At 36.2% G+C, this 16,631-nt stretch overlaps 1 protein-coding gene across 1 annotated transcript in view; it reads right to left on the bottom strand.

The window, feature by feature from the left end:
* IQCM (IQ motif containing M) overlaps positions 1 to 9,455 on the bottom strand; it is a 52,564-nt gene extending 43,109 nt beyond the window's left edge. Inside the window, 1 exon segment of the mRNA XM_039391003.1 lies at positions 9,364 to 9,455. Coding sequence (XP_039246937.1) covers positions 9,364 to 9,455 — 92 coding nt within the window.
* Positions 9,456 to 16,631: the final 7,176 nt, after the last annotated feature.

The following is a 16,631-nucleotide window of genomic DNA, read 5'->3' as shown; positions in this document are numbered from 1 at the left end:
CTAATTAGTTTTGGCTGATATTGGAGTATTTTGTATGCCCCATTTATAAAAGCTGTTTGCCCATCTGTTAATAGGTTGGAAGTGATTAAAGGACACTTATTTTGGCTGTTGCAAAGGCCAAATCATTTTAAAGCTGCAAATATGTGACAAAATCAGCTAAAGGTTTGCCAAGTTCAGGACCTGATTTTCTCTAAGCGTTGTGGTGTCTGCTTCCTTTCCCTCCTGCCCAAAGTATCTATGAGTTTTCAGTATATAAAAGCAAAAATTCTGCCTACTATGACAGGCCACAACTTCTATCTATTCGTTTAAACAGAGGTTTTGATGAACTTTCAATGTTTTTCAGATCTCTAGGTAAAAAGCATTTTTACTGTTTGTCTATTAGCTTTGAAGAATCGCTTTTGAGAGCTTAGCTAAAATGTGGCTTACAAGAGCATTCAGCATCACTATATTTTAATACCTGCACTTTCTCTTCCTCCCTATTGTTTCATCAGCATGCATAAAAGAACAGGAAAATCAGAAATAAATCAATATGGGAAATATCAGAGGAAAAAGAAGACAAAAAAAGAGGTTAAAAGAATTAGATGAAAAAGACAGTCATGGACGGTGAGCTGGGAATCAACAGTAAACCAAAATCCCTAATATCAAGAGTTTTATGTGTGCCATTATTGGGGGATAATTACGGACTTCAGGTTCATCTGGGGAAGAGTATTTCAGTCATAAGTTTAACTTCAATGAAGGTAAGATTTAGCCTTGTACAAAGAACTGGAATAACCTGTAAACCATTTACGCCCTACGTTCTACCTGAAGGCAAAGCTCACATTTGAATTATACTTTGTTTCTTACTACATATACTTAAATTAATGCTTTACGGTCTCAGGACAGAACCCAAGCTGATCCTTGCTCGAGATGAAAAGCAGCAATGGAGTTTGAAAAGAGCATTCAAACAGATATTCTAGCCCTGATTTGCCTGCAAACCCCTGAATATTTTTTTCTTAACTGGATTTGAACTGTAATACCAAAGGGAAAAGACCAATAACTAACCCTAGACTTATTCGCTTCATCTGCAAATTTAATTTTATAAATGAGCAACATAAAGTGCTACCGACATACATTAAAGGCATACCACCTGCTTTGAACTGCTTTAATGGAAAATCTGTCAAGCGCTTTCTTTAATGATTATATGTCTTAAAAATTCAACAAATGAAAGGATTATCACTGAAATCATATTAATCTGCAAAGGATTAACAGCCTACTGTTGAAAGACTTCATGAACTGCAATAGGAGAGGATCTGAAATAAAAAATGCAAAGAGCTTTTCACATAAATAGTGCAGAAAGACTGTAGAGGTTGAAGCAGCAAAAGTGAAAATGGACTGAAATGAAGAATGGTGATGTGAATCAAACACATCAGCAGTGAAAATAAAACGACATCATAGAAAACATGCTGTAAGATCCTTACCACCTGTATACTCACTTTCTTTTGTAAGTTTCTGCGACTGGCTGCACTCTCCTTATAATTTGTAATTTTAATTAGATTTAGATAAAGTTATTTGAAATGTCTTGTTTAAAGAACGAAACAATTTTATTGAACATTCTGAATTAATGAACACTGGGAATGAAGTCTAGACTCCCTATGGATACAGTCCTTTCAAGGGTTAGAAAGACCCCCCACAGTTTACAAAATACTTTATCTTCAACAGTACACAGTTTAGCTTTCAGAATTTCAAGACACAAAAAAATTGTTTTATTTCTCTGTTATATCTTCCCTGCCTGTAGGATATCAATGAAATTATGGCTGGGCATTTCTTGTTATTTAATGGCCAACAGAGTTCATTTCATCAGACCTCATTCAGTAGTTATCCATATTCATGAAGACACTTAAGGATGTGTTTGATTTTAGCTTTAGTAGGATTTAAGGATATGTTAAAAGTTAGGCACATACTTAAAAAGCTATGCTGAATTTGGATGGAGGCAATCTCATGCTTACCTGAGCTAAAGTTAAAATTAAGCATATGCTTAAGTGTTTTGCTGAATACAGATGGAGTGCTGAACTGAAGCCCAGTGATTACTCATAAGTGTCAGTATGTTCTCAATCCAGAAATTATCACTTTACAAATAAAATCTGAAGATATGCATATACATAATCAATGTATGGCTGAGTAGAATTTTGATGACCAGCTAATTACAATTCATGCAGACATAAATGAATAAGGTGATGAAATACCGCTTAAAGATGCATCCCAAATTATTCACTCAGGATGTACACAGAAGATAAAAATGCAACAGTAAAACAAAATGGAGGCATAAAGGCAAGTCATAAGGACAGGCACAGCAACAGCTTTTGCTTCCAGTTGGGGAGACGATCCTCAGCCTCAGCAGCCCCCGTTTAGTTGGTCTCAGGGCCTGATACAAAAATGTGCCTAGTTTCCTAAAGCGACAATGTTATTAATGGGAGGTTAATATACACATCAAACAAACAGATTTCCCTCATCACACAGAAGAAACCAGAGTTGTCTTTCTGAGATTTGGGAACTCAATGACATTGAGAATCTATGGATTCTACTTGGAAATAGTGTAAATGTATAACTAAGACCTTAGTTATGCTTTCTATTTTCTTTGTTAGTTTTCAATATTAATTTCTGAAAGAAAAAGACTGAAAAATAAGTTTGAAAATAATTACATCAGTTTCACCAGCACCTCATATTCCTCCTTTTTGACTCAGCACTTGATGGAATGCTTTTCTTTTCATTGGCTTGGAAGTCTACTGTAATTTAGAAAGACAGAAGGACGATCTAGTGAGTTCTATACGTAAAATCTAAGAGAGCTCATAACTGCCATATATTTCAAAAACTCTCTGTATAGTTTTAAAATGTTCCTAATCTAGATAGGACTTAGAGCTTTACTGAGGAAGACTAAAAAGTTCAAAGAAATAAATCCAACCTAAGCAGTAACTGCAAATGTTAGGGATGAACCTAGCAATGCTTTAGGGCTGAATATACAGGTTCAAAAAGGGAAAATACTGCTTTCCATTTTCCATCTTCTCAATGACTTCTCACTGTCCTACAAGAAAATAATTCTAACATTGCTTTCCTTTAATGAATTACAGAAACACAAAACTCGCAAACATTTGCTATAATTTTATAGATTAGGGTGTTTGACTTTTGCTGTGATGTATTTTTGATCTGGCTACCTCTTAAAAAGGATATGCCATCTATAAAAAGAAAAAGACTAGAAGGAAAAAAACCCACCCAGTATATAGTTGAAGAGTGTCCTTGTCATTTTAATTCCTGTGTTCCTGAAATACAGTGATAAACAAAGCATGTTAAGAATGCATATCTGTTATCACACCAAAGTACCACTGATCCCAATCTGCTTTTCCTAACAATGGCCAGCAAAGGAGTATAGGCAGCCATAAGAAACATGGCACTTTCAAGGGTGATTTGTCTCCATTATACGCTTCTGATTATCAGCAGTTTAGTGACTGAGCTACTGGCAGCATCTGCACCCTTATTTTTAATAGCCACTGAACAACCAATGAGACATCAAATTGCCTAACCTCTTTTAGATCCCTTTTCTATCTCCAGACTCTGCAACACCTGTGGCTGCCAGATCCACAATTCAATTACACATTAAATGAAAAAGATTTTTCTACTTTTGCTCTAAATTTGCTACCTGATGATTTCATCAGAACCTTCTAGTTCTTGAGCTAGAAAAAACACATACATTATTCCTTCTTAGCTTTTCCCCTCCTTTCAAGATTTTGTTCCTGATTGATTACCTCTGTTGCCTAGGCTCCATGATACTGAATCAATGGATGGCAAAATGGTATATGATATCCATTATAATTAAACATTTCCCCACCTGATGATTCCCAACTTATTTAGTCTGGTTTATGACAGAAACTAACCCAGCACTTCTGACAATCCTATATACTACCTTCTGGATTTCTTTTCAGGACAGCATGACTGATGCACGGTATTTAAGACATGGGTGTACTACGAATGTAGTAAGGACTCTCTCCTGATCAGGAGACAGCTACTTTGATATTCTTAGTAAATTCCAATTAGATTATCAGCACTACAGCTGGTCTCAGGAAGAACCTGACTGTATTCAATTGCCTGAAGGAAAGACTGCATGCCTGACAGGTGATTTGCTCCTATCCATTTCATGAAAAAGTGAGTCCTAATGGTTGCTTGCTTCCACATACTTTTTGATACCTCATGCTTCAAATCCTGCTCCCTAATCTCATTTACTCAAATCAGAGTCTCAGATTCAGCTGTACACTAGCCCTGCCTGTTATCTACCACATTAGACCCAACTGTCCTCTGTGGACTCCCAGGTACTTAGCCCAGCTCCCACCCACAGATTCTTCTTCTGACCCAATGCACTTGGCTTTTGTCACTACCTTCTGACTGTAGCCTCTCCCCACACTGCTACTTGCCTTACATGTGGAGATGTTTTCTGTTCAGATCTAAATTCTTTTCCTTTCCATACCAAACCTCTTACTGTGTTCTCTACTCCTTCTGGTTAGCAATTTCATACAAATAAACACAAGGATTCCAAGTTCCTGCCTGTGTGAAAACACCAAATTCAGAGCTCATTCAGGTGTACGTCTGTAGAGTGATTCTCTCCACCAAACATTTTCTAATGTTAGACTAATGTAGGCAATGCATTAAATACAACTAAACCACTCTTTCAAGCATTCTATTTAGCAAGTTTACTCACTGAGATGTTGATTTTGATTTTTTAAGCAAAGAATGCAGGTTTTAAAGGCTTCAAGTCAGTCCCCTGACATGTATTGCAGATTTCCAGCAGTGTTACTCAACTGTTGAAAAAAAAAATTCTTCTGCAAAGCTGATAATGCAATTCAAACAATTGCTATTGCAAATAGAAGACCTGGCTCTCCACAATCTTGTATATTTTAGGATCATCAGCCACAAGTGCAATTAACTGTTAGCTGGTGGGAGAGCTAAAATGTATGCAGATGCTCAAGAATAGTCCTATTTAGTACCTCATTTTATAGGTGTATAGTTTTTGTCCATTTATTTCATAATTTCTGTGTCACCACTGAGTAGTCTTGTCCAGTTTGGTTGGCTTTTATACTACAGCTATACTTTGGTCCTCACTTTTGGTTGTGATCTAGGGATTTGGGTCCTAAAGTTGCTCCTCCCAGAAGTAGAGTGACTAAAGCCTATAATTTTATCAACTCTATCAATTCTATTTGGAAACCCTGTCATCCACGTACGATACATGCTGAAAGGCAATCTACATTTTAGTTCATGTGCTCTAAAGCCAAGACAATGCCTAATAAAGTCACCAACCGTAATTTAATATGAAGCTGAAATTAGGCTTCTTGAGCAATTGAGATGTGCCTACTTATTTTAATGCAGTCTGGATGTTAACACCGGCTTTCTGAGGGAAAAAAAAAATGAGAAAAAAGTGGACATAGAGGTGCAGTAGGCATAGGATCTGCATAAAACTTTAAGAGTCACTCGCCAAAAATTATTTTCCGGGCAAGATCCAACACTACAGTAAGGGACTTTTGCACAGCTCTGGGTTTAAATGTATGAATTCAGGGCAAAATAGACACATGAAGTAACTTAGAGAGTTATTCAGTATCTTGGTAATTAACATGAAATTTCCCAATTGCTATGAAGATATTGTTGAGGCACTCATAGATCCTTCAGCTGTGCATATAAGTGATTCTGACTATGAGCTGACAATAGAAACTAAAATCCTACTATACAAGTGATCAGCATGTGCCATGACGAGATCTCAGAATATCTTTGATATTCATGAATCAAGTTTCAAACACATACAAGTATTGTTCACTTCAAAAACAAACAGTTTGAGAAGATAAACCTTTGATCAGCATATTGCCACCCCTAAGATCAGCATATTGCCACCCATACAGCTGAGTAAAAGCTATTTTTTACCATACTTTCTTAGGCATTAAGTATTCTTTCTTAAATCAATTGTGCCTTACTTTCTTAAAATAAGTTGACCACATAGCTTGAAGTATGTTCCCTTTTAAAAATAAGGAAAATCGTACCATTGACCTCTGAAAAGTAGGACTTGAGAAATACACACATAGGTTCTTTACAATTTGCACTCACCAGGCCATTTGATACTCTGCTGTAACAAAGGAGTCAAATGGCTTTATCTTCTCAGACTCTTCCATATAAAACAGTGCAGTGAAGCATGTGTTTAATTTGGAATGAGCTGTTCCTGCTTCACACTATGATGAGCCACTTGCCAATTGAGTTCAGTCTCCTGCCTCCTGCTTGCAAAAGGAATTTAATTGGCTGTTACAGCAATCTGTACTCTGATAAGGTTGCTGAGAGAGAGAGAAAAAAAAAGCGACAAACCCATCTAGCTGAAGACCTCATATATATATTTCTTCCCCAGTCCTCTATTTTTGCTGGTCCATCAACATCCAGTGTGTAGTTACCCTTCAAACAGCCATTCCTACCTCTAGATTTCCCATTTTTAACTAGGGCCATCCAAAAGTTCACTATTCTTTTCGTTTACTTCCTAAACTACCTTTCAAGTCTCCAGTATGTGATCCAATAGGCTGGATATGCTTTCATGTGAGGCTACCTCCCCCTGATGAATTCAAAGCTTAATTCTGCCTGAGACAAGGGTGGCCTACAATAAAGACCTTGCTTCCACTTCACAAGCCACCTGTTATCTTCTTCACCAACCTGCCAACTCCTCTACTGTTTCCCAGTCCTGCTGCTCGCCAGCCCACTGTGCCATCTGCACAGCAGGAATTCAGAGATAAACTTACAAAGTGTTAGAAGTCTCAGCTTTGTCTCAGAGCCGGTGCTGCTTTGTGAGCAGAATAATTATTCTGGAGTAAAAGTAACTTTCATTTAAGAATAATGTCTGCATGGAAAGCTACTCTAGAATCAGGGGTAGCAAACTAATTTGTTCCATTCTAGCTCTGTTAGTCTGCTTCCTCTTTTTTACAGGTCCAAAGACCTATTTGTGACTATGTTAAATTTTCTTACTAGGACAGGACATATATGGATATAATAATTACTTTAATCTACAAAAAGAATAGAAAATTACTCAAAGTATAATTCCAAAATTTCCAGCCATTTCGGAAAGTGATATATAAAACATTTCTGAAACTGGGAAGAAGCCGACATGCAGGAATCTTATTACTCAAAAGACTATTACAACTTCTGTCCCAAAGATTATTAAAAATAAAACAAACAAGCAAAAAACCAAACCAAACAAAAAAACCCTACAAACCACAGAACACTGCAGCCCAAAAATTTGACTGGGTGTCACATGAAAAACTGGAAGACATGACTAATTTGCAACCACAGATAAAAATTCCAGTCATCTATCATAGTTACTGGTACCACGCCACAGAAACTCAAGACTTTAGTAATGGTCCCCGTGTCCCATAATGCTGGATACTGCCTGAATACATAAAGTATAGAACAATTACTATCTCAAATGAGTTGCAATTGCAGTAAAGATCAAGAGACAACAGAGAAGCACAGACAGATAAAATAATACAAGGAAACAATGAAGTGAATTCAATTGATGCTACATGAAGTTGTCACAGTACATCAGGAGCTTAATGTTGTTACTTTAGAACAGACAGTGCAGTAAATGTTAATCTTCAGAATGAGCATAAAGTGCATTAAAGAGGTTGTTTTGTACCTTCTACAAAGTTTTTCCCAAGCCTACCTGGTAACACAGAAAAAAACCACCTGCAATTGCATGCTGGAACACTGAAACAGGCATCATTCATCAATGGGAAGAATAGAAGCTCATCATTCTATTGTGAATCAGAGATGATAGAGTGGAAAAGATGTTTCATATTTTGTTCAATTCAGATTATTGTGGTATTCTGTCTAAACTGGTGAATTTGAACCATGGAACCACTTTGCATGATAAACAGTAGAACTCTTTATCAGCCTTGAATCACGGTGCAGAAATGGGTAATTCACAGCTAGCTTTGAAAGAGCTTTCAATTCAAATAATGATCTCCTGTTTTAGGTCGAGTGCAAAACCCTACTAAAGTGCAAATCACAAGCAAACAAAGCTATCTCAGCTCTTAAAACACCACAGCTACATCTATTTCACCCCAAATAAAACAAATAAATAATTCAAAATAATGGCATTCTGGCAATGTAACACCTTGCATATAACTTATTCTTTCTCATGTGTCTTTTGGGGGAAGATTTTATTAAGCATATTTTAAACTTTAATGAACCATTATCACTTTTTTGTTTCTGTTAATTTTACAGACAATACATGAAAGTCAGTCTGAAACAATACCCCTTGTGTGTAGATGTAAGCAAAGCTACAGGCACTTTCTGAGCCCACTCACTGTTTTATCCAGATTCACAAGCTACAGTGATCTCTGTTGCCTTTTCTCATTAAAGAAAATGCAATCAGAGATGGAAATACTCTGCAAGGTGATTTTCTTTCACATAAAACATTCAGTAACAAAGATGTCTTTGTGCATGACATGCTTTCTGCTTCTTCTTCGCCACTTCTTGTCTATGTTTTAATTTTTTCTTCTTGGTAGCTTAGACACTGTAGCTGGCTTTAATGGAACAAAAATGCCATGCAGCAAGTTCATAAGTTTACACAGTAACTTACCTATCAGGAGTATAGATTTTGTAAATAGCTGAACTGATGTAGAAAATAATTATAAGAGTGTGCACTGGATTCAGTTGTGAAAACAATGGAAATACATTGGCAGTACAAGTCTGTCATTGAATCTTCTTTCAAGCAGGTATTTAACTATACAAATAAAGAGCACTGTCATGGTTTTGGATAATGTGTCCATTACAGGCTCATTCACAACTTCACATGTAATTTCAAGATTTTGAAGTTTAGTTTTGATTTGCTGAAGAACAAAATCAAGAGATTCTACACTGTGGCTAAGGCCACCACTTGTGATGCCAGAAACTCCTATTGAATAAAATGCCTTGAATGGTTAAGCAAAGTGATTTCAACATCATTTTTGCAACAGCCTGCACAACATCCCCTCTGCATGCTTGGCTTCACAAGAGGGTTAGAACTTCTTCCTTTAGTTTTCTTCCTTTAGTCCCCACAGAAGATACTACTTTAGGCCTGAGAAACTCTTCTTGACGAAAACGCCACTGAAACACAGTTCTGGGGGGAAAACATTTCAGCTGTAGAGCTTTAGGATTTACCCAAAGTCAGTGTATATTTCACAGTCATTTGCTCCCTGTAGAGGAAGTGCTGGCAAGTATAAACTTGCTAAAAACACTTTTTAATGAGCACTGCACAGTAAAGTCAGCCCCTGTCCTAATGCAAGTGTTTGCGGCATAGCAGGAGTTACTCTGACACCCTTAATTCCGTAAACTCACCCTGGTATGTAGTTTCTCAGCAATGCCTGCTGATTACACTTAGTCCTTCCTTTCGCTCCTTCCATGGAAGTAGCGTTCCATGCTCGTCTCATCCTTAGCATCATGAAAACCTAATAATTAAGAGACTCTTTACTTAATGAAAGATAAGGTCAGGAATTTTGATGCCAGATTAGAAATGACACACTTCAAAGAAATAAAAAATGGAGTTTTAGTTTAGATTTAAAGATCAGGTGCCTCTCCAGGCAAGAGGTAACCTATTTTGTCTAGACTCCCCAAGACTCTTCCACTCTGTCAAAACAGAAAATTTGCTGCATCCAGCATTACTTCTTCTTGTGAACATTATTCTTGATGTAAAGTTGGACAAGATCACTAAGTCCCTCCCATCCCATCTAATTTCTGGGGTTTTTTTCTATTTTTTTCCATTTTTTTCCATAATATTTTTTAAATGTGAGTGTAGTCCGTGGACTTTTCACTCTTCCTCAGAAAGGTTTCCTTGGAAAGGTGTGCACATCATCAGCTAGCAGGAGTTACTTCATCTGTCATTTCATACATCTACAAGATTCTTCAGTTAACATCTTAATTGCAGCTTAAATTACCTTGAAATAAATTCCTAAGACATTCCAAATGTTAGAACACTCTTAAGGTTGAATGTTAAACTTTGCTCTTAGTCACCGTCAGTCTAAGCTTGTAATAGAGACTAAATATGGCAACTTCGGGCATGTCATTAATATTGATAATGGGCTTAGGAATACAACAGTACATTGAATTATCTCCAGATAATGTTTCCCAAAGACTACAGAGAAGGATTATCTGAGGGTGACACATTTAAAAATAACTATCATTATAAGATGCTTTTTAGGAATAACATCACCCACTGAAGAGATGTTAGAATTTCAATTGCCATTATCCAGAATCCTGTCCAACTCAATATAAGCTATCAAACATTCTCTCTTCTTTTATGTTCTGCTATATTTACAGGTAGATGTTTCTTTTTAAGAAAAAAATATATATATTTAAAGAAAACAGTATTTTTTTTCTTGCAAGATTTTCAGTCTTCACAACTGCTTTTGAACAGGCTAAAATATGTGCACAACCATTTTATCAAATAGTATGATTTATGCAATTCTAAGATCAAACAGAAAACTTTTAGTAGGTAAGTTACCTCCACTAGCAGCTTGTTACTTTACTTTTAACATTTAATCTTTTTTACCTCAAAATAATATAGTTTCTTAATCTTGCATATAGAATGTGTAAAGTTTTGTTTAATGTTTCTATTGTTTTCTGAGCTTTACCTAATTTTAACTGTATGAATGTGAGAATTTTTAATCTCTGCAGTGTTCAGTATTTTGCATAAAATATTTGTTAAAATTGTTATAGAGGTATGGCAATTTAAATTATCCAGTTTATGCCTTAGTCTAGGTAAATAATATCAGCTTTATTAGACCGCAGGGGGAAAAGGTTTGCGTTTCTGGATAGGGTGCTCATGCAAAATCAAGTTGGTGAAACAATGATTTAGCCATGCCATGAAGACTCAAACACTGGATATCAAATATCACTCTACCTGTCTCTCTTTGACAGCTGGACTAGATGATCTTGAAGGTCTCTTCCAACCTTGCTGATTCTGTGATTCTTCTTAGAGAAAGGGTATATCTAGATAAAGTTATTTCAATTCTGACATGAGCTTGTGTTATCTAACACATGGTGACTTATGAGCATTCAAAAGCCTGTGTACTCCAGATATCGGGTGTACTGTTTGGTTTAGTTTAAAACAGGAATCTGGTTTTTACATGATGTTCTATATGCAGTATGTGATGTGTACATATGTAATGCAATAGGCTTCACTTACACTCATGGAAGTCCTACTCATGGTAGTACACCTAGACTAAAGCACTGCTTTATCCATAGTAATGGACTCACAGTACTCATAATAGTGTAAATATATCTGGTAAACTGAAAATTTTCTGCACCCAAAATCTTGTCTACGGCTTCATCTATAAAATTTGTTCCCCTGTTTTGATAACAACATTGTTTATTTTATAGATCACTGACGTAGAAAGCAATGTCCATTACTAAAATGCAAGAATTCCTAACATACACAGAGCTGATCCTTCCTGCCCAATATATGGTCATGTTACATACCTCTTTGTCCTTCATGCTTTTTTGCCTCACTTGGCTGTAGGCATTCACAAGATTTGCTGCAATCACACCTCACCAACCCTGGCATCCTTTCCCTATTGGGAAGATCAGTGTGCATTTGAGAAATACATCATTCGTCCAAATTACTTCACATTATTTATTTGAATTCAAGCTATTGAACTAGTAGTTTCGATTCCCTGAAGTGGAGTTGACACCTGCTTCCTTCTTGGTCAATCCAAAGTTTCCATAAGTCACTTCAAATATCCCCAGGCTCGTTGTCTAGATCAATGACAACAAAACTAGCAAAACCTCAAAGCCTGCATCTCATCACCTAGCTTTTAGTACAGTTCTACAACAGTATTCCCACAAAATATCTCATTAGAAACTCATAAAATTTAAAGACATAATATCATGCTAATACATCCCTTTGTTATGAACTACTGTCATTTTAAACTTCATCTGACTAACTTTCTCCTCGACATGTGATTTGTTTGGGGTGAACTTTAAAAGTATTAGTGTTAGGTGTTTGTCTAATGGAATTTTGAGCAACTTAAAAACTTAACTCCTATATGGATCAACACAACGATTAAAACCTGATGGGTTTTCCTAGAATGCTCAGTGCTTAGACTGCATTTTGACATGCCAAACTATGGCTGAAGTCTGAGTTTTTTACTTGCCTTTTTTGACATGTAGAATGAAAACTTTCCGAGGCAGGACCTATCTGTACCCACATGTAGGTACAGCAGCTACCTATGCAAAAATCACTGTTTCTATTCCCAAATTCTTTCATCTCCAAGCTTTACTCTTTGTCACTTATAATTCAGCTTTCACCCTACCCTAGCTGCTTTGGACTGCTGCAATTTTACTTTAGGTTACCTATGTTACTAGATTTAACTAACACATCATGACAGTGCTCATCTTCATTTTCCCTTGCAGATTTATACTCAGGCTACTTCAGGGCTTGTGAAGAGTTTTCAAATGCAAGAATTCTGCTTTTGCAATCTAAAGAGTATATAAATTCTCAGTCCATTTCTTTTATATTCGTACTGATTCAAAACTTTCACTCCAATTTTATTGACTTACATGTTGCTGCAGACAAGCATTTGTAACACTGACATTTGTTTTGTTTATACTAACCTCTTTTTCTCAGGAAAAGGAGGTCTGTTACTCTTTCTAATAGCACAGTTACTGCTGCTACCACACTTCCAGTTCCAAGCAGCCAACGTAAGATGTAATGATTCATGCTGTAGAAGTAGCTATTGAATCTGCACTAATCGTACTTTTGGTGTCAGGTTTATAGCAAGAACAAAACCAATCCCTGCTAACCAACAAAAGTGGACCTGGTAACTGCCAGACACAGGATATTCTCTGGAATTCATTTTTTGTGTATCACAGCCGTGTTTTAAAAACACAGTGATTTAAAATAAAGATTCTTCTTTTATTTTTCATTAACGTATTATGAAATAACCTTCTATATTTTAAACAAAGATTCATATTTAGCAAATAATTTTGTATCTTTGGAAAAACATCAATTTGTTTACTAGAACTGTACCAGACAGACTGTGAATAGATAAGAATAAGGCTTCATAAAGTGCACCCACAAAGGTTTGCTTTTCAGGGTTGATATTACATGTAATTAGCCTGACATTTAATAAATGACATTTCTAGGAACTGCTAAAGCTGACTTAACAAGCAAACAGAACAACTTTTTTTGTTTGTTTAGGGAAGGTAGTAGCACTGTTGCACATTTTATGCAAAGTGATTTTGCCAGTACATGTTGAAAACATCTACATGCAAGAAATATTTGAAATAAAAATGCTCTCTGTTAACTGGACTTTCAGTTACTGTGCTGCCTGCTTAGCACAAACTCTGATAAGAGTTCCTGTGGAAAAGCTGGTATATACTGTGACTGAGCAGGGCCATACTAGAGTTGTAATAAATTTACCCTCTATTAAAGTTTTGTGTTTTTTCCAAGCATATTCCAAATCATAAACAATCTGGACAATTTTTCATTTTGATTAAAAAATAAAAAAAAGAAAAACAAAGAAACAACCAACCAAAAAAAAATAAAACAAAAACCCCAAAACAAACAAAAAAAAGCAGATCTGTTGAAATTATATGTCCTAAAAATTTTCCTAGATTTTAGAGTTTAATTTTACATTGGCAAGAAACTGTTTTGAAGAATCAAGAATGCACGTGTTAGCCTGGTTATCTAACCCAGAGGACAGGTTTGTTTACATGCAACGCATTTCAAGGGCACTTAGAAAACCACAGTAATTCAAGAAATACATCCGAAATTTGGTCTCATTTCCTGCTTGTATTAAGAAGGAAATTAAGTGTTTATGTCATGATCATCTCAGCAGCTTTATTTTTATGCATTACAAACCTTGAAATCTCTTCCAAGTGCCTGGAAGAGATATCAGTCTCATTCACCCAGTTCAGCTGCTGGGTTAGCACACCCACACCTCACCAGGGAAGAGAATGGAGTCTTCAACCCGAATGGCAGGAATCTAGTTATAAATAGGGTTCCCATATAGGAGCTTTTTTCTTTCTTGTGATGGATTTTATTTCACTGGTTAAACATGGCTGAGGCAGATCTGCGAAGATATTCTGCTTAAAAAGAAATGTGAGCAAAACCACTGACTCTTTTTTTTCCCACACTGCCAGAGTTCAATGATGACATGGTCTACCAAACTAAGCAGTGGCCCTGTCTTGAAAGAGTACACAAAAATTTGTTTGCGATCTGCGGTACATAATGTATGAAAGAAAGACAAAATGTGGAATGCTAGAATGAGTGAAATGGTATCAAATGTCCTATCTTCTATATTCTTAAGATTTTGGAACAAAGGAAACATTCCATTTTTCTCTTTCATTATTCCCTTTACTAATTCCTTTTACAACCTAAAAGATAATAAGCTCCATAAACACGAAATAAAAATTGCAGGGAAATTTTTTTTTGCAAAAAAAATAAAATAAATCCTTGAAGGAGTGATGCTTTTCAAATACTTTTCTAAAAAAGAGAAAAACTTAATAAACTCAACAGTCCTTGGTTTACAGCACTCTTGAAAGAGTGGAAACATTAAACTTAAAAATAAATAGAGGTTTCAATTGCAGTGTACAACTAGTGCTTGCAAATAATGAAAATATTATGCCACAAAAAGGCTCACCTTCACCAAAGCAATACTGGATTTACAAACAAAATAGAGGTTAAATTAGCACACACCTGAACATGAACACCTTGATGTAGTTGCAGTGGCACAGGGACATTGATAGAAGATGACCTTAAAATTTCCAGTTCAGAAAAGACACTGTGTCTTCACTGACACTCCTTGACATTTCTCCTGCTACACCTTGCAGGTCTCTTGTTGGCCTCTCTTACTTTCTCCATCTGATCCCACATTTAATCTTCTCCTTTCAACTCCTTGTATAGCTGATCCCCTCCTAGCTGATCCAGCTCATTTCCAGCCTCCCAGCAATACCCTATTTCATGGCCTTTTTTTATTTCAGTCATATAAACCTTTCCATTAAAGAACTCACTTTCTGCCCACAAGGCACTTCCATAGGCCTATTTTATTGTAGTGAAAATGCAAACAACAGGGAAAAGAATCTTGTACACACATGAATGAATTATGCTCCCTCAGAAAAAGCCCTTTGAACTGCAGTTTCTCTCCCTTCTTCCCCAGCTCTTATCAACGTGGGTTATTTTTCAAAAGTATTTTCACAGCAGCTCTTCATTGAAGTGAATGGCACTGCTTTTAGACCTCGGTATTTGTGCAGTAATTACTATTGTTCAGCCCTGTGTTTAATAGGCAAGTGAGAGGACTACTAAAAATATAGCAGCCCTCATAAAGATTGCCTACAAATTCCTTCAGAAATACATACAAAGCTGCAGTCCCAAACAAACCCCGTTCCATTCAGCAAAGCTTTTCTGTTCAACTGTAATGCAAAAATATGAGATGAAGAAGAAATAATATTGGGTCAGAAGAAACAGGGGAAAGAAAAAAGACTGTAGTTCAAACAACTGTGGTCTTGGTTGGGAGGCCAAAAGTCTGTTTTATCACTTCTGCAAACTGCTCTCTTTTTTTTTTCAATTGCTTCAAAACCAAGATAACTCTAATTTGCTCTAAACAGCTTTTGATTTTATCAACAAAGCATCAAAGGGCCTGAGCAATATCTAGTGTGAATATCTTTCATAAAGGTCAAATTGTTTTCCTGTCTTAGAAAGTGAAATCTCCTCACCCTTTTTTATTTTATGGTTCAAGCTGTATTTGAAAATGCACCATTTATTTGCAGTCCTACAACTCTTTCTTCTCCTCTCCTTCCTAATCTTCTTTCCAGCTAATACTGTCCTTTATGAAATGAAACAATTTAGATGTTTTCCCACGAAAAAGCCCCATCAGTTCTGCATCTTCATGTTACTAAATAAGTATGGGGTTTTTTCTGATGGACGTGTGACCATGCACTGTGATGAATCAAGTAAGAAAAATAAACTGTTCCAGAGTTTCCTGTTGTAGAAAGAAAGTGAGCCATCATAAAATGTAACCCCCACAAATTATACTAAATTTTTGGAAATTACACATGTGACAGTGTTAATTACCAGTAGCCCAACCATTTTAGGAGAACATAATTGAAAAACAGTTATGCTGGAATCTAAAAAGGATAACATCTCTTCATCTGACACAATTTGCTTCTTTTTGAAAGAAAAAATAGCCATTTCTCTAACAAAATAAGAAAAAAAGCAGACAGGAGAAATTTGATTGTTTCTTAAAAACCCATTTATATTGAAGATCCAAATTGAATCCCAGCCTTCATTTTTTTCATTCTACACAGGTGTGACTAACTACAGATCACCTAAAATGGTGATAGAAAAGGGAATCAGAGCTAGACTTATGCTTCTGCTGAAGATCAGCAACTAGTCAATGTCCCTTTATAGAGGGAAAAGGGGTGCAGATGTTTTCACACTGAATGAACTCAAGAGAAAGAATGATGCTGCAATCTCTGTATTTAGTAATGAGCCTGAGTAACATGCTAAGACCTCCAGCTTCTGGCATTCCTTCAGCTCTGAAGATCAGATTTTTAAAACCATTCAGCTGTCCTAGATAAAGCAGTACCATCCAACATTTGGCCTTTCA

Source organism: Pipra filicauda, unplaced genomic scaffold (assembly GCF_003945595.2).
Source record: "Pipra filicauda isolate LSUMZ 115617 unplaced genomic scaffold, ASM394559v2 scaffold8_size5757611_pilon, whole genome shotgun sequence".
NCBI lineage: Eukaryota > Metazoa > Chordata > Aves > Passeriformes > Pipridae > Pipra > Pipra filicauda.
This window is presented reverse-complemented; position numbering and strand designations above follow the sequence as displayed.